General features: G+C 29.9%; 2 protein-coding genes across 2 annotated transcripts; one reads left to right on the top strand and one right to left on the bottom strand.

Annotated features, from left to right (window-relative positions):
- Nucleotides 1-2,764: 2,764 nt before the first annotated feature.
- LOC130932826 (amino acid transporter AVT1A-like) lies at nt 2,765-7,870 on the top strand. Its single transcript, XM_057862256.1, has 12 exons — nt 2,765-3,225; nt 3,663-3,943; nt 4,362-4,576; nt 4,718-4,741; nt 4,848-5,028; nt 5,131-5,347; nt 5,437-5,572; nt 5,673-5,696; nt 5,804-5,945; nt 6,143-6,186; nt 6,465-6,527; nt 7,306-7,870. Exons 1-12 carry the CDS (start codon nt 3,071-3,073, stop codon nt 7,396-7,398), a joined length of 1,575 nt encoding a protein of 524 aa, XP_057718239.1. The 5' UTR covers nt 2,765-3,070; the 3' UTR covers nt 7,399-7,870.
- A 9,108-nt stretch (nt 7,871-16,978) lies between these two features.
- Nucleotides 16,979-17,879, bottom strand: LOC130933236 (uncharacterized). Its single transcript, XM_057862789.1, has one exon. The coding sequence runs from the start codon at nt 17,746-17,748 to the stop codon at nt 17,164-17,166; it is 585 nt and encodes a 194-aa protein (XP_057718772.1). The 5' UTR covers nt 17,749-17,879; the 3' UTR covers nt 16,979-17,163.
- Between the last annotated feature and the right edge of the window lie 6,329 nt (nt 17,880-24,208).

Here is a 24,208-nt window from a genome sequence, read left to right as displayed (position 1 = left end):
CGAGGCGCAGGTTTGGCAAGACTGGGAGGGGCTGGTTCGACGGGACTAGGTGGGGCTGCGAGGTGATGGGAGAGTGGGAGGCAGGGCTGGGAAGGGCTGGGGAGGCGCGGCTACAAGGGGTTGAGGTAATGAGGCTTCATTGAGAGAGAGTGGCTGCGTTAGGTAAGGAGTGTGGAATACTAGGTTTTTGATCTAATAGGGGTGGGTGGGGTAATGGTCTATGGATTTTAGGGTTTTTAAGTTGACCGGTTCGGTTCGGTTTGGTTAAGGTTTTTAGTGTTAGAACCGAAAACTGAATCGAACCGCATAAAAAACAGCAAAATATGATTTTTTCGTTTTTTCGGTTGTTGGTTTGTTAGGTTTTTGGTTTTATTGGTTCGGTTGATCGGTTTTGTTCGGTCCGGATTGGTTTTGAACACCCCTACTGAGAACCTCCGATTCTCATTCCATACTGTGTTGCTATTTTTCAGATGCAGGTCGAGAGGCTCCTCGCTAGGTGTCTGGATCTTGAAGCGAAGTAGTTCCTGGATGTATTTTGGATTTTTGTTTATATTTGTGTATATATATGTGTTGCTTACTCTCCAAGTAACTTGTGTATGCTTCTCCTTCTAGAGGTTGAGGGAGAAATATGAGTTTATTTTGGTATTTTGGTGTATTTTGGGAATACCTATGTATGTTCATATGTATATATATATATATATATATATATATATATATATATATACCTCCGGTCAGCATTAGCTTCGCAGGCTGAGTCAAGAGCTAGTTATACTGTTTCCTTGGTTTTTCTTTACATCTTTGGTTTACCTTTATCATTTTGCTATTAGATTTCTTAGTATGCAAGTAGCCCTATTCCTTGAGCGTTGCGCTTTTCATTTTGCGATTTTTGTTTACCCGTTTGTTTCAAGGCTCTTAGTATACTATTTTTTTTATACATATATGTATATTTTTACTGTTAGAGGTTCGTAATATCTTACTATCTCAGTCTTATGACTTAAGCATAAGATTTAGTATAGTAGGGTGTTACAAATAAAGTTTTCCTTTTATCAAAATAACACATTCGAAGTGGTTTTTCTTTTTTCTAAGGCAATGTGTGAAAAAATGGAAACATTATTATACAAAGTAAGACAAAAATATTATTTAAATGCTAAAATTAATCATTATTAATTTATATATATATATATATATATATGATTTAATTCATTTTAAATATATGTTTTATATTGATAACTAATTTTGATAACTAATTTTAAGATATACTTAGATTTAATTTGGTAAAATTTTTTAAAAGTATAAACATCTCGTTTTGTATTTGGTAAATTAAAAAATTTATGTATTTATATTTGTAGTTTTTCAAAATTAAGAGTGCTTTTGAAAATACCTAAAGGAGAATTTTTTAAAATTAGTTTATGCTCATCAAAATTAAAAAGTCTAATATAATTTTATATATTAATTAATATTTAAATATAATTTTTATATTAATATCTATAATAATATTTTTAAATTTTAAAAATTATTTTACTAAACATGTTTATTGTTATTTGTATTTATTAAAAGTCATTTTTATTTAATTTACTAAATATAAATACTATAATTTAAAAAAATATTAAAAAATCACTAAAATTCATTATTTTTATTATTATTTAACCATCACTCAAATCTAATAATATACTTTATTCTATACTTTTAAATATTAATTATCAGATAAAAATAAAAAACAATAAATTTTAATAATTTTTTAATTTTTTTAATTCCCTTTTAAAAACTAATTTTAAAACCTTCTTTTAAATGCTAGGAAATTATTTAATTTTTTAATTTATTTGTGAGTAATACATACATTGATTATAATCACAAATTAAGCTATTTCAAATTAAATGACTTCTATAATGATGATCTTATTTATTGTTATAAATGCTAAATTGAATAAGTCATTATTACTTTTGATTTAGAATTAACTAAGAATAAAATCAGATATTATCTTTTGTTCCTTAGATAATTATCTTTTGGATTTTAAATATATTATCTTTTGGACTTTAGATACTATTTTATTTCGATTTTAGAGTTTAATGGGTGTCATGCTCAAATATAAATAGGCCTTAAGGATTTAGGTCCCTAAAATACTAAAGTCACCTTTGTTGCTCTTTTTCCATAGAAGAGTCAATTCAACCGCTTAGAGATATAGAAGATTTTGGTTGACGAAGATCGAAAGAACCACAAAATCCAAATTTTTTCATCAGTTCTTAATTTCTATAAGTAAAAGTACACTTCTACACTATAATATTTTTGATGATTCAATATGAATGATCTGGATTATTGAAATTGATTTATTCTAACATTAAAAAGTAAAAATTTTATCCAACAAAGTCTACGCATAGTTGAAAGTAAGATGACAATACCTAATTATTAATTGATTTGAATGAAGTAATTAATTTTGTTCAATTTAAGAAGGAAATAGATAAGAAATTAAAAATATTTAAAAATAATTTAGCCCATGCCTATCGAAATTGCATCATCAGCGCCACCTCAACATGTTGCATGCTGAATCATCAACAAGTCACAATCAGATAGAATTGCGTGTTAAATAGTTGTCATTGATTAATAAAATTTGTATTTTTTTAATTATTAGTATCTACCCATTGGAAGACAAACTAATGAAATTCAAATCCGTTTAAAATAATGAGAATTATTATTGAGCAAGGTTCGTAGAGGACACTAAGCAAATGATGAGTGGTCCCATATTTCACGGATTGAAAGTGTGAGAAGAGAAGCTTACAATTGTCGAGCACTGGCTACGTACTACTGACCTCTTTCGTTCTTACACACGCCGCTTTCCAATGCATGCGTTACGCATTCAAACCCAATCCTCACCGTTCCTTTCATCTAAACCCTCACAAAATTATTCATGTTTTGGATTTTTCTTAATTAATTTTCAGAGCGCGCGCACTCACTCCCATACCGCCATGTCATTCATCTGGATCTCGTTCAAAAAGATAGAGTTTCTTTGATTTATTTGTTTGTTTCAGGTTTGAGTAGTTCAAATCAACTCAGAGATCAGAGTGCGGTAGCAGTAATGGTGAGAGGCTCTCGATCTCAGATTTCGTTGAATTATGATGGTAACGAAGACGAAGACATTGAAACCGTCAACTACGACAGTGGTAGTGACAATGAAGATAAGCTAGATCCGCCTGAGTCTTTCTCTTCTCGCCAATGGCCTCAAAGTTACAAGTACGGACATTCTTTTTCTTCTTCACTGCCATTTTTGTTTCCTGTGTTTGCTTTTCCTTTCTTAGAATTGATTCTAGTTACAATTAATTATGCATAATTGATTTGCGGTAATGTTAAGGATACAAAAAAAATAGCTAGAACTTATTTTATTTTACATTTAAATCACTTATGAGAGTTCTTGATTAATAAATTCTCCACTCTTTTTTGAATGTTGAGGGACCAAAGAATTATTAAAATAAAATAAAATAATTGTAATGGTTGTGTGAGGAGGGTGACTAAGATGGTCTAGATTCTTTTGGTTTACTCAACAGCTGTTGCGAGTATGGCACGTGATGTATGTGTGTAGCCTTTTGTGTCTCTGTTATTGGTTTCAGTTGATGAGGCCATTCACTATTATTCTCTGATTATGTGTTTCTTTCTTTTTTTTCTCATGACAGAGAAGCAACTGATTCTTACTCAATTGCTGCAGCTCCGAGTCTTGGATCATTTCTTCGAGGACCGAGTGTTATCTATTCAAGCTTCGTCAACAAGTCTAAGAGTTATTTAGAATTAGATGGAAAGGCTTCTTTTCTGTCTGGTCTGGGATATGGTGGTAGTGTGCATCAAGATGGGATCACAAGACAATCAACATGGTGGGAGAAAGCTTCAATTCAAATGCAAATTCCTGAAGAATTACCCCTTGGTTATGGATGCAACCTCACTCAAACAATTTTCAATGGTATCACATTGTATTTTATTTACTTGGTGATCCTTTTTTTCAGTAACCATGTATGCTTATTTAGATATATTAATTTAAAGATATATTAAAAAAGTGATAGTTATGGATAAAAGAAAAAAGGAGGACGTGCATTTGCCTTATAACAATGTGACTTAAGCTGTGCAAAAAAAGAAAAGAAGTTTGGGAATGGATATTGATTTAATAAGTCATATTGCGATGAAACAAGTACTTGTAAATAACTCCTGTGCTATTGCTTACCTTACTGCTTAGTAATATAAGGGACTGAAAGGTTGATTTTTGTTTGGAAAATTTTCTGGAAGATATGGTTCAGAATCATTAACTTTTGATATATATATTTCCTTGGTTTTGAAATTCAAAGAAACTTACCATTTTGTGTGGTAATGCTGTACTTGGCCAGGGATTAATGTTATGGCTGGAGTTAGCCTTCTGTCTTCACCTTTAACGGTGGCGCAAGCAGGGTGGGCCAGCTTGCTGGTGATGCTTCTTTTTGCTGTTATGTGTTTATATACAGCGGACCTTATGAGACACTGCTTTGAAAGCAGAGAAGGGATTGTCAGCTACCCAGATATAGGAGAAGCCGCATTCGGGAGATATGGCCGTCTTATTGTATCGGTAACTTGTTTTTTTCTGTATTAAATTTGATTAATAGGCTTGGGAAATAATGCTCACACATAACGTTTTCACATATTCATACATTGATTATTGTAATATTCTATGTTTACTAACTTTGTTTAGTTTGGACTCACGTTGCAGATCATCTTGTACATCGAATTATTTGTAAGTGCTTAATCGCATACACTTCTTTTTCTTCTTTCTGGTTTTCATACAAAAACTGTATATTACTCTGCACTATTGGGTGTGAAATCTTGTTTCGTAATTGCAGTCATATTGTGTGGAATTTATCATCATGGAAGGAGATAACCTTACAGGACTGTTTCCTGGATCATCGTTGGATATTGGAAGCCTCCACTTGGACTCCAAACATTTGTTTGGAATTTTGACTGCGCTTGTCATTCTCCCTACTGTATGGTTAAAGGATCTTCGCATAATCTCTTATCTCTCAGGTCCTGCAAACGCAACAAAGATTTGTTTGGTTGATGCATCTTTGGAATTTTTCGTCCAATTTGTGTTAAACTTACCGAATTTCTTCTAATGGTTTTCTGCAGCTGGAGGAGTAATTACTACAATGGTGATTATTATCTGTGTGATTGTTGTTGGGACAACTAATGTTGGATTCCATCCCAGTGGCTCTTTCCTCCATTGGAGTGGCATTCCATTTGCATTTGGTATCTACGGGTTTGGCTTCGCAGGACACTCTGTTTTTCCGAATATTTACCAGTCTATGGCCAACAAACGAGAATTTAGCAAGGCAATCCTCATAGTGTATGGTGCCTGATTTTGTCACTTGCATGAGATAATACTTTTTCTTATTCTTTCTGATAATGACCAAGTCGTTTCTTCTTTGCGTGAAGTTTTATCTTATGTGTGCTTCTATATGGATTCGTCGCAATCCCGGGATATCTCATGTTTGGTGACGAGGTTTTGTCTCAGATAACATTGAACCTGCCTCCTAATGCAATTGCTTCCAAAATTGCCCTGTGGATAATAGTAAGAGTTTCATTCTTCTTTTTTTTAAACAGGGTTTTTAGTTTTCTTTCTAAACTTCTAATGAACTTCTGCTTATATTGTATTTTCATTTCTCTTTCAGGTACTTAGCCCCTTCACCAAATATCCTTTTTTTAAGCCACATGCTAATACTTATCTATGAAAGTAGAGCAAGGCTTGTTCATGTTCATGGAACTTTTTTAGTCTAAATTTTCCTTAATTTTAAACAAATATGCTTTGACCATGAACCCGCTTGCAAGGAGTCTGGAGGAGTTGCTGCCCCATAGAATTTCAAGTACCACTTGGTGTTTCATGCTCCTCAGAACAATGTTGGTTATGGCTACACTTTTAGCTGCTTTTCTAATTCCTTTTTTTGGTAAGTCCTAGACTTTGTCTGTGTAAGGACGAAGTATAATAAGTTAATAAACTTCTATTGTATAGCTAATGTACTTCCACCAAATCTTGAGCAGTGTTACATCATCAGGAAAAATTCAATTTTTTATACAAAACAATATTTCTCAGTGGATGAAAGAAAGTAGTTATACTCGCTTACTCACTTTATTGTAATTTCAGGACTTGTGATGGCTTTAATTGGTTCTCTCCTCAGTACACTTGTGGTAAGCCAAGCATGCACTTAAGTCCAACATTCATCCTATTCAACATCTCATGATTTTTAAGTAGCATGCACATTCCTCCATGTAATTCCAGAATACATGTTCTGTAACTTTATAGGATTGGGTTGAGGGGATAATATATTGGAATATTAGTATTTGTTTATGTTTAGCTAATAGCTACAGCTAAATTACATTATTCAGTTTAGCAAAGTTTTTAAATATTTTTCTGCACATAGATGAAACTCGTTCGGTGAGTGATGTAGGAATGCTACACTTTTCAGGCCTTGATATTGCCAGCTTTATGTTTTCTGAGAATTGTGGGGAAAAGAGCAACAAGTACACAGGTATTATTGCATCTGATCATTTGAAGTTATAATTGTTTTTTCAACTGTGGCTATCTTATGAGAAGTTTATGGTGATTGAATCTTACCTTCACCAGGGTATAGTATAGTTTGGCAATTAATGTCTGTGGGTTAAAAGTAGCTGCAAACAGATTCTAGTACGGTTGATAATTATAAGAATTAATTGTTCATGTTTGCTGTATTGTAACATCAACTAAATAGCCTATGAGTCTATGACCAAATGCATGCATGGTGGTTTTCCATAATTTAAACAAAAAAAATGAAAATCTTATTTTCTTGATGTGAGAACCATCTCTTCCAAAAACAACAGCTTTGATAGAGGCACATGACTAATGTTATGTCTAGACTTTTTTTTTTTTTTGGTCTTATACATTACACAACACACACGGACACACCCACTCACACACACTACTACAATACTACTAACATGAGTTCTATATTCCTCATTGAGGATTCGAACTTGGATGCAGCTCCCGGTGAGGCAGGTGATGCTGCCATTGATCAAAGGCCTCGGCTGCATGTTATGTCTAGACTTGAACAATACACAAATCCATCTTGTACTAAAAATTCATATTTATATGTAGAAGAATAGTGCAACATAACAAGAAGTGAATCTTGGGCAGTTGGGCCTTTTATATGGGTTCTGAAACTATATTATAAACTATCTATTAAAAAAGTTTAAACCAGTATACCAAAAATAAAGTTTAAACCAGTACATATGAATGGTTTTGTTTCTAACTTTCTTTACTGCCTGCATTAGGTTACGTTAAGCATCATAATAGCTGCAATTGGAATCGCCAGTGCTTCCCTTGGAACATATTCAGCTTTGTTGAAAATTATTCAGAGTTACTGATCGATATATTCAATGATTCAGCACAAGTATGGTTATAGCATATTCGGCCAGAAGGAGAGGGAAAGCTAAGGAAGCCAAAGAGAGAAGTTTGAATATGTTGCATCAAAGTACATTCATTGTTGAGAATTGCAGTAGCAATCTACTGCACCCGGTGAAAATGGAACCGAGCTTGTAAGATCAAATTTTGAAATATTCCTTTCTTAAAAGCCGTTTACTTTTCGTTATTTGGGAGAAACGGCGCGTTTGTCTTGTTCAGCCTCTTCAATTTGATGTTGCATTGTATTCGTTATTAGCTCGAAGTTTATACATATTTTGGAGCAAAATAAATTAGAATTTAAAAAATTTTCAAAAGCACAAGATGTTAAACCTTTTTTCTTTGGAGGGGGGGAGGGAAGAGAGAAAGAACAGATTACGTACTATTTGCATAATATTTTGTTATTTACTCAATGATTTAATGACGATTAATCTTTCACTGTTTCATTTTGGAAGAGCAAAATCTATTACTCTCTCCTCTTTGTTAAGTGATGTTCTTAATTTCCTATTACGCAATTCTTCATTCTACAACAACAACAAAGTCCTGTCCTACTAAATGGGATCGACTACATGAATCAAACTGTGTTATTGTGCTCTGTCATGTATCATGTCTACAAAGAGACCATTTACATGTAGATCTCGTTTGACCACCTCATGAATGGTTTTCTTAGGTCTTCCTCTGCCTTTTGCCCTTTGTCCATCTTCCATCTCATCCATACTCCTGACTGGATGTTCTATTGGTCTTCTTTTCACATGTCCAAACCACCTAAGACGCGATTCAACCATCTTTTTCACAATGGGTGATACTTCAACTCTCTCCCTTATATCTTCATTCCTTATTTTATCCAATCGCGTATGACCACTCATCCATCTCAACATCTTCATCTCTGCCACACTTAGCTTATGTTCGTGCTCCCCTTTAGCCGCCCAACACTCTGTACCATAAAGTATAGCCGGTCTTATAGTGGTGCGATAGAATTTACTTTTAAGTTTTAAAGGCACTTTTTTGTCGCATATAAAACCAGATGCACTCCGCCATTTTGACCACCCTACTTGGATCCTATGATTTACATCCTGTTCAATCTCTCCATTATCCTGTATGATGCACCCAAGATACTTAAAACTTTGAACTTTTTGTAGGATGTTTTCTCCAATCTTCACCTCTATATTAGGGTTTTTCCTACTCGAACTGAATTTACATTCCATATATTCCGTCTTGCTACGGCTTATGCGCAGACCATACACTTCTAAAGCTTCTCTCCATAACTCCAACTTCTTATTTAGGTCTTCCATTGACTCTCCCATAAGAACGATATCATCAGCAAAAGGCATGCACCATGGCACAGGCTCTTGGATGTGCTCTGTGAGTACTTCCAAGACTAATGTAAAAATGTATGGACTTAAGGATGATCCCTGGTGTAATCATATACCAATAGAAAATTCCTCTATCACACTACCTTGAGTCTTCACACTAGTTGTGGCCTCATCATACATGTCTTTAATTGCACAAATATATGCGATCCTTACCCTCCTCTTTTCTAAAACCTTCCATAAGACCTCCCTTGGTACCCTATCATACACTTTTTCCAAATCAATAAACACCATATGTAGATCCCTTTTATTACTACAATACCTCTCCATCATCCTTCCTAAAAGATATACCGCTTCAGTGGTAGATCTGTCTGGCATGAATCCAAATTAGTTCTCTGTTATTTGAGTCTCTTTTCTCAACCTCCGTTCTATCACCCTTTCCCATAACTTCATGGTATGACTCATAAGCTTGATCCTCCGTTCTATCATATGCAATTCTTCATTCTATTTTTGAAAAAAAAAAGATATGTTCTTCTCTCTTATAAATAAAAGATTATCAAACACCTATAATGATTTTTTTTTTCATTTTTGGAGTTTATCAGGGTTTGGTAGTTTTGTTAAAGACATCAGTAAGCTAAAAGAAGAGCAAACACGAAACAAAGATCTTCAAATTGGAATTTTAGTTTTGGTTTTGTTTTTTTATCTTTTCTTTTTTGAGATTATTAAATTAGATTATTTGATTTCAATTTTTTATCATAGAAGAATATTTTCGTCATAACTATAAAAAAGAATGTTTGGTCTTTTAATAAAAATAGTTATAGGGATATATTTGTTTTTTATAATTTTTATAAAAGTATTTTTGTATATACAATGATATAATATTTTTTTAAAAAAATAAAAACCAAATACTGATATGAATAAATATAATCTATGTGGTAATTTTTTTATTTGTCCACCTATCTTATCATCCTGATACATATTAATTAGTCACCGTATTGAAGCAAGTACCACAATTTAATCCAATTTTATGGTTTTTAATTTGTTATATTCATTACTTATAAGTTTAAGAGTTTAGCACAATTTTAGTTCCTATAATTTAACTTAAATATTGAATTCGCCCCAATCTTTTGTTGTATTTGAATCCGTTCTGCGGTTCCTAAAGTTTAATTTGATTTTAACGTAGTCGTTCCTCTAAATTTTGGACAATCTGCCTCTGATCTTCTCAATAATTTTAGAAGTTGTCCTCCTATTAGTTCTTTCAAGATTAATATTTACACTAAGATATTTACCCTAGTTTTGGGCAAATCTAATATTAGATACACCTGCAATGATAGCGATGCCACCAAGCACATCAAAACTAAAAAAATGTATAATTAAATATAATATTATAATTTGATATAATAAATCATGCTATATATGCACAATAAAAATAGTTATTTATATAGAATTTATATTGAAATAAAAGATATACATTGAAAATTAATTGAATAACACACATATTTATATATAAATATATAATCGTTGATTTAATACTTGATTTTTTTATGTGATTACTGTTTTCTTTTAGGCATGAAAAAATTTAACAAGTGTTCGGTCAAAAGATTAAAAATTTTATTTTGATACTTATAATTTTTTTGTTTTAGATTTGGTTAAATATGCAAGTTATCTATTTTGATTTTTGGTGTTAGTCAGTTATCTATAAAAAAATATAGCATAAAACAATATAAATCAATGCATCCAATAATTTTGTTATATACATTTAAAATATATTTGTGAATTAAATATGGAAAATATACTATTTTAATAAATTTACTTAATTATATGTTATGATTTTAAATTTTTAATAGAAAGATAAATGTGTTTTGAGATAACTTAGTTTTTTGTACTATCAATATATATGGATTTTTGTAACATCCAATTAGATGTTAATGTTAGTATAAGTATTAAAGTATTTTTATATAATAATAGATATAAAAATAAGAGGAAAAACAAAAATGTTAAAAAAAAACAACCAAACCAAATAAAAAATAAATAATAGAAATGCTTGAGAGGAGATTTGAATCTTGGTTCATATAGACTTACAAGTTACAAGTCCCTTTTTCAACTACTACACTAGAAAATTTACTCGATGAACTATGTGCATTATATATAGCATATAATTATATTAGGTATATATTAAAATTAACTATTAAAATTAATTATTAATATAAAATATATATTAAAATATAAAATATATATTTAAAATAAATTAAATTATATATTTTTATACATAAATATATAATAATTAATTTTAATGTGTAAATAATATTTTTTTTATAGTATAATACAAGATTTAGAATTTGCTCATAGGGACAAGGCAACTATTACAATATTTAGAATTTTTTCATAGGGACAAGGCAACTATTTTCCTCCCTTAGAGGGAAACCATAAGTAAATATAATATAAAAATATCAATTATAATTATATGATTAAATAAATATTCAAATGTGTACAAAAATATAAAAAGGTTAAAGACTCGATAAAACTAGTACTATTACTGACCATATTTATGTGGCCATTCAAATAATGTGTGTGAAAAAAAATTGGATTTTTAAGTTTATTTTGAAAATTGTATCTTTTAACTTGTGGATCTAGTTAAAAGTATTTTATTTTATTAAAATATGAATTTAATAAGATTTAATTAATTACTATGTTAGTTTTTATAATTTTACTAAATTTTTAATTAAATTTCTATATTTTTTAATTAAATTTTTACATCGCTTTTAATTTTGTAATTAGATTTTTTTTAGTGTAAAAAATATTATAGTTATTAACTGAATATTTTTTGTAAATTAAAAATATTTATAATTAAGAACCTAATTATATTCTTGATGACAACATATTTTTAGGGAGAAATATTCTGTTAATTTTAATGTTCTTGACATAAAAAGAACCTAATTACAAAATTAAAAGTAATGTAGGGATTCAATTGAAAAGAAAAAATATAAAGATTTAATTACAAATTTGATAAAACTGTAAGGACCAATAAAATAATTAAAACTATTTAATAAATTAGATCAATATTAGTATTTTTTATTTTTTAATAATTTTTATAAATTTAAAACTTTTAAGTAATAGAAAGAATAACAAATTTTATTTTCATAAATCATTCCTGGCTAGAAAGTAAAAATAATATGTCTATTATTTTTGTCATAAAGTCTCTTCTCCATTTGAAATCAAGGCCCACATTCATTTTCTCATTAACCCTAAGCTGGATTTTCCTTTTATAGGAGAAGGGGAGGATACACACTAGTAACCCTAACGGGGGGATCTGGATCTCTTTACATTTATTTATGTTTCAAAATAATTTCTCTTTATTTTTCCATTTTATTATATCCACATATTCAGAAACCTAGCTAGCTAGTAGCTAGAGATATGCACACAAATGTAGCCAAACAAACAAAATAAGTACCATCAAGTGGCAAAAGTTTTCTGATGAATATGTGCAACAAATTGCTACATTCTTTAATTTATTTTCGAATTTCTAATATATATGGAAATTATTGATTACTATCATAGCCGCCATAGCTTTTCAAGCACTAGAAGAATCGGAAAAGACTTGGAAGTAATTTAACCTGACCAAGACAAGTGTAAACTGATAGAGAATGATCAAAGCCCACCCAACAATGCAAGTTGAGTGAGAGACAGAAAAGAAAGAAGAAAAGGTTTGATCCCACTAGCAAGAGAGATGATAAACAAAATAGATGCAAGTTGTACGAGGGAAAGAAAAGGGAAATATATATGCGATGGAATAACTCTTTTTTTTATGTGTATATAACCATGACTCATTATCTTAATACTATATAGTTAACTAAGATTTTTTCCTAAAATAGATTATATATTCTAGCTTATAATTAATTTCGGTCCTTGAGTTTTAATTTGATGGTCATGTTTGCTTGTGTCGTTCTTTTCATTCATTGTCATTGTTATTAGCTTCGAAATCTTTTTAGCAAGTTGCTTCCTATCTTTTTTTTTTTAATATTCTTTTCACCTCCTAATAAAAATCCAAAGAATGGAAATTTATTAATAATTTTATTCACCCAATAAAAATCCTAAGAATTTACAAGATATTATTTCATATTTATATATGAAGTATGGACACTTTACTAAGTTGTCATGTCTGCGTGTCAGATACATTTTGGATACGATACTTATTTAATACATATATCTGCTGTGTTCAACCATGTTTTAATAAAAAAAAATCACATACTTGAACACACCTAAATTAACTAAATACCATCACGTATGTGTCAGCGTGTGTGTCCAACCTTATTCTTAATATATATTCTTGAAATAAATTTAAAAATAATATATATTATTATTTATTAAAACAAAAAATATTTTAAATACGTTATATAATAAAAAAATATTAAAAATAGTTAAAAAATTATTTTATATTTTAATAATAATAAAATATCAAAATATTATTGTAATTTATTTAAAAAAATACTTTATATTTTATATATATATATATATATATATATATATATATATATATATCTTATCCATATATCATATAAAATTTTAAAATTCGTATATCTACATATTTTGTATTGTATCATACTTTATATCAATATCAATGTTCATGCATCATAGATTTACACTCATTTAGTCTTAACAAAACTATATTAGACAATTAGTAGCACGGATTTAAAATTAAATTCTTAGTCATGACACGCATTTTTTTTAAGACCATATCACATTAACATGGACACACATACATACAATAGAATCTTAGAGAAATAATTATTGATATGCTTCTTTTTATTTGTTTAAATTTTTAAATGAAATAAATAATTAAATTAATCTCAAAAATTATTTTTTAATTAGATTTTGATTTGATCAAATTTATAAACTTATTATGCTAATAATAAGGGGTGGAACCACTCATACATAAAGGAACAGTGGCTCCCTAAACTTCAATTTTTTTTATAAGTTGTGTGTAAACTTTAGTTTAGCTTTCTCGAAATTTTAATTTTAATTTTTTTATATTAAAAAAATTAAGCTTTGGCTTCTTTCCAAATTTTATCTTAGTTATGGGCTGATAGTTAATTAAAATTTCTATATGTGTGTTATAGTATATCACTTAACGTGTTACATTAATAAATTTTGGCGTCGTTAATAAAAAAAATAACAAAAGGATTAACAATGTGATTAATTTAAAATATTTAAAAAATGAATTTGATTAAAAAAAATTTTTAAAAAATAAATGGTCTTTCAAAAATGAATTTGACTATTTATTCTAATTTTATAATATGGTATCAGAGTTTATATGACTAGAAAGTCTACAATTTGATCTTTGTTATTATTGACAAGACAAATAAAAAAAAGTCTATGCAAGAAAAAAAAAAGTTCACACAAATAAAAAAAAAAGACTATTACATAAAAAGATATATTAAAGATATAATCATTCGGGTATCTACTTATATGTATCTACTTAAATTTCTAAAAAAAATAGTATCATATTAAAAGAAAAGAAATATTTAAGATCCTTATTATCTCTTATATATACAAAAAAAAATAGTGTATCTTTTAGAGTTTATCTAAAGCCTAATTATTTTTTAATTAATATTAGTTAATTTTTTATTATTTTTTATTTTAAATTTTAAATATTAAATTTTAAATTTTAAAATTTAAATCCTTAAAAAATAATAATTAAAATGATATTTTTTAATAAAAAATTATTAATATTTAATTTACTAATTAAAAATTAGTCCCAATGTTTATTCTTTATTTAACTTATATCTTAAAATACAGTATTTTGTGAAGTAATTGCTTGAAGAGACAGCTAATAATAATAATAATAATAATAATAATAATAATAATAATAATAATAATAATAATGTGCTCATGTGTTGAAAGAACAAAAGTACGAAAACAAGTAGGTACCATATAGCATTATTTGTCATTAACTATATAACAGTATATGTATCCATGATATTCTCGTGGGAATGCTTAATCAATCTGCATGCATATATATATATGCTCATCAATTATTAGTCTTGCTACACTTTACATTGATGATGATAGCAATATATATATATATATATATATATATATATATATATATATATATATATTCTCTTTCCCAAAGAAATTAAAGCTTTTTCTAAATATGTATAGGTTTCACCTTTTTCCATGTTTGGCCTATTATATACTAATTGTTATCAGAAGAAAACTCATTGAACTTTATTCTTAATTATAACATATATATTGTTTCCTGATCTCGTCATTTTCTGAAATAACTGTCTCATCCTCAGAAATTGATATTAATAATAATACAAGATCAGAGGAGCAATAATAATGTTTAGTTTATCCATATATATAGCTATAAGGCTTATTCTGTAAATTCTCTCTATATATATATGGGCTTAGACGCTTAGTGAATATAAAATCATAAAGAAAGATATAGTTAGTGATTGAATAAATTAAAGTGGACAAGCTAATTAATCTTCCAAAGGCTTGAGGCAGTGATAAACAAGCCTAATGAGGAAACTTTATCCTTTATTTTGTGATCTATATCTTAATATATAGGCAATTTGCATTGATTAATTATTTACTGTTTTATATGAAAAATGAAGTGTATCTAATCAGAACTGATCATATAATAAAATATTATATCTACTAATATATATAAGAATATTCGGGGAAGTTGGTGTTCATTAACTTAAATCTCCTCATCATTAAGTAATTTGTAATTTTCTTTTAACAATTATTTTCGTTGATATCATTTTGTTGCCTTTGTGTTTGGGTTTTATTAATACTTTTTTTTCTAGTCAATATATTATGATAAATTATGAAGAGCATTACATTGTTAAAATATACATTAACCCTAAATACAAATTTAATCTTAGCTTTCTTTTATTAGTGTCTTCATAAATTTCACTTATCCTTAAGACATTTTGGAGGAAAATGTTAGATGAATAAGTTAGTAATTAAGTCCAAATAGATTTTTTCTGTAAGTAGTGACTTAACTAATCTAAAATTATTTAACAAAATTAACAATTTTGCTTTTACATCTAACTAATTTATTAATTGTACACTTAGCATGATTTAGTAAATAAATATTATTTTAAACTGTCGATGCTAATATTTTTTTCATTTTCTTCTTTAACTAAAATTTTTGTTATTAGTCCTTAAGTTATTGAAACCAATTTGGTTGAATTTGGTTATCAAAATAATTTGACTACTTAACATTTCTAAATTTTAGTGTGCTTTTTTCCTTTGTTTTACATATAAATATAAAAAAAATATAAGAATATAGAAAACAAACTTTTATTTATATTAACCAACTTTAGAGTTTAGAGTTTATAATTTAAAATGTAAAATTAAAAATTTATGATTTAAGATATAAAATATAAAATAAATAAAATATTTTTTAAAAAATGAACTAATATTAATTAAAAAAAGTAATTATCTATCTTCTAAATATAAATAGTTGTGCTTAATATTTTGGACGACAACAAAGTACAACGATAATATTAAAGAAACAAAAAATTAAAACTTGATTTATTAATATTGATTAATTTTTATATAATAATTAATAAATATTAAATAAAACAAATTCTAACTATTATTTATTTTTATTTTTTTTTTATCAGATATTTTTTAACAAAGTAAAGTCTGAAGATCAAAAGTTTGGAAACAAACTGCCGCAACGATATATGTATTTGTAATGTGTAATTAATACTCTTCATTCAAATCAAGGCCGTACATTTTGGCACACAATCAAAAAAAGTTTCTTATTTTTTCATCATATCCAGAACCTACCGTTTCAGCCTTCCGTATTTGAATTATTAAATGTACTAAAAATAAATGGGTCATTCAAGTCTGTTTTGCGTGAGTTTGGTCCCCATTTCTCTTTCCACGCTTTTTTTATTTTCAACATCAAATTCAAGTCTTTCCCCCAAATATAAAAAAAAAAAAAAAAAAATTCAGTTTCTTGCAACTTGCTAAGTAACTTTTTAATCACACAAAACCCGAATACACCCAAAAGACGCAAACTATTTCCAGAAATAATTAGCTCAAATAAAATTAAGCTAGCATGCAATATTATCCTAGAGCTACCCTATGCTAATTAAATATATCCTCATCATCACAATATTTATCTAAATTCTATTCCATCAACTTGGCCATATATATAGACACATCACACACATTCAACTTGAAGAAATTAGGAGTACAGATAATTAACTAATTATTATAAAGTAATAATAATGTAATTATTATATGATAGTTAATTATAGACAAGCTGCAACAAAGTAACATTAACCATTTGATCCCAAATATTTTTGCCCGAAAATCAACACATTGAATTAAAATTAAAGCAACAATTATTTGGCAATAACAATAAATTAAAACTTGCCTTGAGATAATTATTCATCATTGATGAACATAATTGCAGTGCATCACCACTTGATCAAGTTGGGGAGATTCATAGTAGACACTTGATGGAATGAAGGACGAGATGCTCTCTATCATCTGAGGCGTGAAAACTTCATCAAACGGCTCAAAGCTCTCTATTGACGAAGATCCTCCTCTTTCTCCTCCTTCGCCGACAATTTTTCCTTCATAATTAGGGTTTTCCGGCAGAAGAAGAGAAGGAGGAAGAGGAGGAGGAGGTACTACCACAAGTGTATCATCGTTTACTTCATCATAACCAACTTTATCCGTACAATTATTAGTATTATTATTATTGCTGTCACCGTCGCCGTCGTCGTCGCTGCCATAACCCTTGAATCTAGAAGAGTCATAAGGAAATTCAGCATCCTGGCCGGTGAGCTCTTGCACCAAAGCCCTAAATTCGGAGGCACTAGTCTTCACCTTCATGGGGTTGGATATGTACACAACCTTGATTTCCTTCTTGTTATTATTGTTGTTCTTCTTCTTCTGCTTATTGCTTCTTTTAGTTGGTGTCTTTTGTTGGACACCATTCATGGCTGAAGAAGAATTCCCAAGGCTATCCATGCTCCTGAAAATTAAGATCACAAGTGAAGGCTATTGGTACCCAAGATTTTTTGGACAAATTATAGGGTGGGTAGTAATATAGCTCTCTACTTCTCTGTGGAAAAATAAAAAGAGAAAAGAATAAGATTTTAGCTATAAAAGAAACTGCTAATAATTAATAAATTATTATTACATTTGTTTGATATTTTAATTAATAAGAAATCATATATTAATTTAGTGTAGAAATATGATAAGTATCTCAGCCGACACTAGGCGCGTGTGTCCTTTTTAGAGCTGTGGCAAAGCATACAAAGATTCTATTGGTCCGTTTGTATCTAATTTTGGTGAACAATAAATGTGTATAGTAATTTGAAGTGAAAACTGTTGGGCCATTAAGATGCGTGGAATGCACGCGCTGAGTCTTTGCCTGGGGGTGCATTATCATGATCTAGGGATTTCAATGATGACGACACGTGGCCGTCGCTGAAGGGGCGATCTAGATGTGATGACGTTGTTGGAGGGACCGTAGATGACGTCACCAATGGAAAGTTGGATTGCCACTTGCCAAGTGAAGCTCAGTGGAGCAAAGCGGGTTCGGCTTCGATAATTGTTCCATTTCCAAATTGGAAAAACATTTTTTTATAAAAAAAAAAAAGAAAAGCCCTTGGAATTAGTAATGTTTTAATATTTTTTGTTATTATTTGATTAGTATAAATATTAAATTATTTTTAATAAATAATTTTATTAATTTATATGTATAAAATTTAAAAAATATAAATATAAATTATATTGATTTATGTGTATAAAATTTTAATAAATATTTATATAAATTATATATTTTTTGTGTACAAAATTTTTATAAATACGAGAATAAATTATTCCTGATAACAAATAATAATATTTATTCAACATGTAACATTGTTAAAAAATATATTAATTAAAGTATTTTAGTTAAATTTCAATTAATTTTTTTAAAATTGTTATTTTTTTAATAATAGAACTTATATACTTTATGAGATAAATACAAAAGCTTTTTATATCGAAGAGAATTTTTTAGTGAAAACACAAATGTCTGTATAAATAAAAATATATACAAGAAAAAAATTATGTTAAAAGTAGGTGTGTTCAATCTCAATCAACACAAATAAAATTATTCATTTAATCTAATCAAAATTGAAAACCGATTAAAAAAAGCACTAATTTAAATTAGTTTGAATTTTATTTTTAAAAAATTATATGGATTATCCACTTTTCAACAATTATAAAATATAATATAATATTATTATTTATTATTAAATGTAAATTTTACATATATTATATTTAATTTGATACATATTTTTATTTTATTTATGTATTATTATTATTTAATAAAAAATTTATAAAAATAAAATGAGATTTATTTATTTATTTATTTTACCAATTTAAAGTTATTTTTTTAATAATAAAAAGTTAAAATTTTATTTTTAAACACTGAATAAACAAAATCAATTTAAATTATACAAATTTAAAAATAAACTTAAACTTATTCAATTTAAACCGTAACAAATTATATAATTTTTGAATTTAATTAATTTTTTTTTAATTGATTCAAATTATATCATGAATATTTTTAGTCAAGAGCAAAAACAAAAAAAATAGAAAAAACAAAAACCAAAAAAATTACAGATGCGACAATAAAAGAAGAGAAGAGGAAGTAGAGAAAGAGATAAAAGAAAAAAAAAAGAAAAACATGAACAAACGCAAACAAACAAACAAAAAAATGAAATTTTAGGTGTGTCCACTTTTTAACGCTTCATTAGAAGTTTACTTGAATAATAATTTATTCATCTTGTGTCATTTTTATTTGAGAAAAAATACTAAACTGTCTTACGATTATTTCAAAAAATAATAAAACTTTTACTAAAAACATATTTTTTTGGCTTTTTATATTTATTTTTATGAGATTGATTAGTTTTTTTTTCAATATTTTTTAGAAACTAATCAGTCTCATAAAAATAAGAATTAAAAATTAAAAAAATATATTTTTTATTTGAAAATTTCGTAATCATTCAAAAAAATTATAAAAAATTGGATTGAATATTCACTTTTTTTTCTCAAACACATTCATTTTATTAAATAAAAAAAATTGGGTGGTCCTCAAAAGGATAACAAAACTGAAGAGGTGGCACTCACCAAAACAAACAATTCATTGACTAAAGAGCACTGAGAGGAACTAAAAAAAAAATTAAAATTGAGAACTAGCAGAAGGTAACTCCGCAAAACTCGTCTCTGGCTCTAATGGTAGCTTGAGCAATCTCCAAGTTTAAGGAGTTTCTGTTTTCAAATACCTTTAGGTTTTGAGCTATCCAAATTTGCCAGAGCCCAGAGGGTTATTGCAGAGAGACATTTCCTCCAAATACCACTATTACCTGAATCCATGTTCTTCATATTCAAGACCCACCATTTCCACAACTCGTCATAATCTCCAGGTATGTTAGCAATTCCAATTTCTGACCATACTTGAGATGAGTGTTGGCATGTAATTAAACAATGCAGAACAGTTTCTTCCTTAATTTGACATTTGGGACAATTTGATAGGGCTGTAGGGATTCTAACTTGCAGATTTTTTCTTACAGGTATGTCACCATGAACCACTTTTCAGAAAAAGAGCCTAACCTTAGCTAGATACCTAAGTCCCCAAATTGAGTGCCATAGCTTCTTCTTGTGGAAAATTTATGGAAGGTACTCCTGAGCTGGATGAAAGAATTGGAAGCTAATCTGATAACTGACATTTACTGAGTAAGAGCCTTTTTTTTTTCCTTCTCCCATATAAGCTTATCTTGTTCACCAGTTCTAGGAGTGTGCAAGATGTTTTGAGCTATTATATCTATGAAAGTGCTACATATTAGGTCTTCATTCCATGTGCCATTAGGAAGCATTAGCTAATTGACCCATGTTAGGTTATTATTTAAAACATTCATCGATTATCTCTAAATTCTGTCTTTATTGTTTTCCCAAACATCCTCATAGATACAGACCTGAGTACCTTGTCCGATTTGCCATTTCAAACCTTTTTCGAACACGTTTCTGCCTTCAAGAATGCTCCTCCAAATCCAAGAGGAGTTCTGACCAATCTGAGCATTCATAATGGGAGAATAGAAAAAGTATTTGGCTTTGTAAACTCGGTGCAGCAAAGAATCAATTTTCTTTAATATCCTCCAACATTGCCAAATTAAAGGCTTTAAAGTTCTTGAAATTCAATCCTCCCTGGTCTTTATTTCTGCACACAATGTCCCACTTAATCCATTGAAATTTTCTTTCATTCACCCTCTGACTCCACCAGAATTGCATCATTTTTTTTGTATGTTGTCTATGAGTGATTCTGATAGTTTGAAGCAGCTTAGGATGTATATAGGCACAGCAGAAAATACAGTCTTAATAAGAACTTCTCTACCACTAGATGATAATAATGATCGCTTCCATTGATTAAGTTTCTTGGTTACCTTAACTTCAATTTAGCTAAAAGTAGTGTTTTTTGATTTGTTCACAATTTCAGGGAGGCATAGATATTTATTCTGTGAACCAACGTGCGGAACTTGCAAAATCTCCACAATCTCATTCCTCAGCTCCTCAGGCGTGTTCTAACTAAAGAAAACTGAGGATTTGTTCAGATTAGTAACTTGACCACTAATCTCACTATACTCCTGAAGTAGTCGAAGTAGATTTTGACATGTTTGAGCGTTGGATTTTCCAAATATAATAGAATCATTTATAAAAAACAAGTGACTAATGGTAGGACATCGCCGGTTTAACCGTAAACCTGAAATAGATAGGGAGAAAGGGGGTCTTTCTACCGAAGACTCCTAGTAGGCTTGAAAAAGCCGTGAGAGAACCCATCCACAAGAACTGAGTAGGAAACCGTAGTCACACACTCCTGCATCCAGCCAATCCACTTCTAACAAAATTCCATCCTCTTGAGCATTTCCCAAACAAAATTCCACTCAACTCAGTCATAGGCTTTACTCATATCCAACTTTAATGCCATATCAAAATCACCTTGCCTCTTGTTCTTCAAATAGTGCATAAATTCATAGGCTATAAGTATATTATCACTGATCAACCTACCCTTAATAAACACACTTTGATTCATACTGATGATTTTATCCATATAAAACCGCATTCTATGAACCAGAAGCTTTGAAATTACCTTATAAAACAGCGTATTCAGACTAATAGGTCGAATCTGGGTCATAGAATCAACACATGTAATCTTCGGTATTAAACAAATTAGTGTGTGGTTCAGGGAGCGAAACATTTTACCTCCAGAAAAAAAGCTAGCACATACTTGAAAGACTTCATTCTTGATAACCTCCCAATAGAATTGGAAAAACCTTGTTGTGAACCCATCCTCACCTAGTGCTGAGAAAGGATTGACAGAGAAAACAACTTTTTAACCTCTTCCTCCGTGATGGGTCTAGTGAGTATGCGGTTCATTCTATCATCTATGTTTCTTTCCAAACCTTCTAGAGCATCTTTGGGGTTTTTAGGATTTGAAGTAGAAAAGAGCTTCTTGAAAAAGAATTCGGCTACCTCCCCAATACCTTCCACATCAGTCCGGTACAACCCGTTTTCGTCTATCAGTTTCTCTAACCTGTTCTGTCTATTCCGAGCATGAAACTTTGCATGGAAGAACTTTGTATTTTGGCCACCGCACCGTAACCATTTCACGCGGGACTTTTCTTTCCAATATCTCTCCTCCTTCTCATAAGTCTCTTGGAGATCATCTACTAGATTTAAAATGAGGTGCTTATCTGCTACTTGACCTTTCTGTTTTTTAGTTTCTAGCTTCTGATTAAGCTCCACAATTAGCCTAGCCGAGTTATTATGATTGGTATGTTGCCATTTAACAAGTTTATGGCGGTAGTTTTTTAATTTGCTGAATAGAATGTACATTGGTGACCCTGAGAAATTTTGTTGCCAAGCTTCCTTGATAATGTTTTGAACCTCTTCCAACTCACACCACCTTTCCTGAAATTGGAAGTGTTGCTTTTGTTTCTGAACTTGCTGATCGGTCTGAATAATGATTGGATGGTGGTCAGAACCCATATCCTCTAGGTATAGAGCCCTTGCATTACGGTACTCTGCCAACCATCTGTTAGAAACTAAGCATCTGTCCAGCCTCTCTCTTATTAGATTTTTTTCAAATTGTCTATTTGACCAAGTGAATTTGCAGCCTTCATAGCCAATGTCTCTTAACCTTCCCGCATTAATGAAATCATTGAAATCTGTTACAAAATTTGTGGATTTGTGCCTGTCTCCTTCTTTCTCATGCTGAGTCAAAATTGCATTGAAGTCTCCAATCAGTAGATAATATTCTCCAATGCCTTCAAGTCACCGAAGAATTTCCAAATATTGCGCATTACGTTGCTGTTCTTTGCTGTGAAGGTAGACAGCAATAACTACCCACGATATGTTCCTCCCTTTATCTAGCTAATGAAAATGAATAAAGTAGCTTCCTACATCAATAATTGTTACCTGAGCGTTATAAGTCCATGCCAAGACTAATCCACCCACCATACCTTGCGGTTCCATGCAAAAATTTTCTTCAAACCGAAATCTTTCACATTGCCTCCTAACAAATGAAGAGGTATTTTTTGTCTCACATAAAAAATTCACCTCGGAATAATGGGATCTTTTGATCCCTTGTATGTTGTGAACTGTCAGAGTCTTCCTCAAACCCCGACAGTTTCACATCATCATCTTTATTGGCTTTGGAGTGCCAATTGCAGGTTGGCATCCTCCCTCGATTTAGCCATATTCAAATCTTCAACGTCTTCCTGCCTCCACCAAGTTTCATCCTCAGCTTCCTTTGACCTCCTTTTAATACCCACTGTAATATGAGAATTAGAATCAGTCTTCCTAGCCAAGTGTTTAATTTTTGACTTTTTACTAATTGGCCCGACCTTCAAATTGGTTCCTCCAATTTGCTAACAGTTATGTACATCAATAATAGAATTTTCTTCTTTTTAACTCTCTAGAGAACTTCCAACACACACAATTGGCTGCTCCTCCCTATTATTCTCTTCATCCTCATTGGCACAATTCAATTCTGCTAGAGGTTTTGTGGCAATAATCAAAACCTCCCCTCTACTTGTTCTCGTTTTTTCCATGTTAGCGTTGTTCTTGTTTTTCTTCTCGTTTACAGATAATGCTGCCATACTCCTAAGAAGATTAAATGGAGTGGGTTTTTTGGACTTATTCCTCCAGTCACTTGAGTTTGAACCCTGATTTGTTTGTGGGTTCTCTTTCAAGTGTGTAACCCTTTTACCTATTTGTTCTGTCTTCATCCACTCTCCCCAGTATTTCTCCACCTTCTTTTTCTTCACCGTGTCATCTAGCAGTGTGTTGCAGCTTCTCACCTCGTGCCTCAGATGGCCACAATAAAAACAGAAACACCCTATTCGCTCATACTTCAAATCTACCTCCATAACTCGACCATTTA

The sequence above is a fragment of the Arachis stenosperma genome, chromosome 6 (assembly GCF_014773155.1).
Source record: "Arachis stenosperma cultivar V10309 chromosome 6, arast.V10309.gnm1.PFL2, whole genome shotgun sequence".
Taxonomy (NCBI): Eukaryota; Viridiplantae; Streptophyta; class Magnoliopsida; order Fabales; family Fabaceae; genus Arachis; species Arachis stenosperma.
The sequence above is the reverse complement of the archived record's forward strand: the minus strand, read 5'-3'. Positions and strand labels throughout refer to the sequence as shown.

Bases quoted from the DNA above. Each gene is read 5' to 3' on its own strand.
- LOC130933236 (XM_057862789.1), bottom strand. From the start codon at position 17,748: ATGGATAGCCTTGGGAATTCTTCTTCAGCCATGAATGGTGTCCAACAA.
- LOC130932826 (XM_057862256.1), top strand. From the start codon at position 3,071: ATGGTGAGAGGCTCTCGATCTCAGATTTCGTTGAATTATGATGGTAAC. The intron at 5,348-5,436 runs GTATGGTGCCTG...CTTTGCGTGAAG, and splicing joins AGCAAGGCAATCCTCATAGT to TTTTATCTTATGTGTGCTTC. The intron at 6,528-7,305 runs GTATTATTGCAT...TGCCTGCATTAG, and splicing joins AAAGAGCAACAAGTACACAG to GTTACGTTAAGCATCATAAT.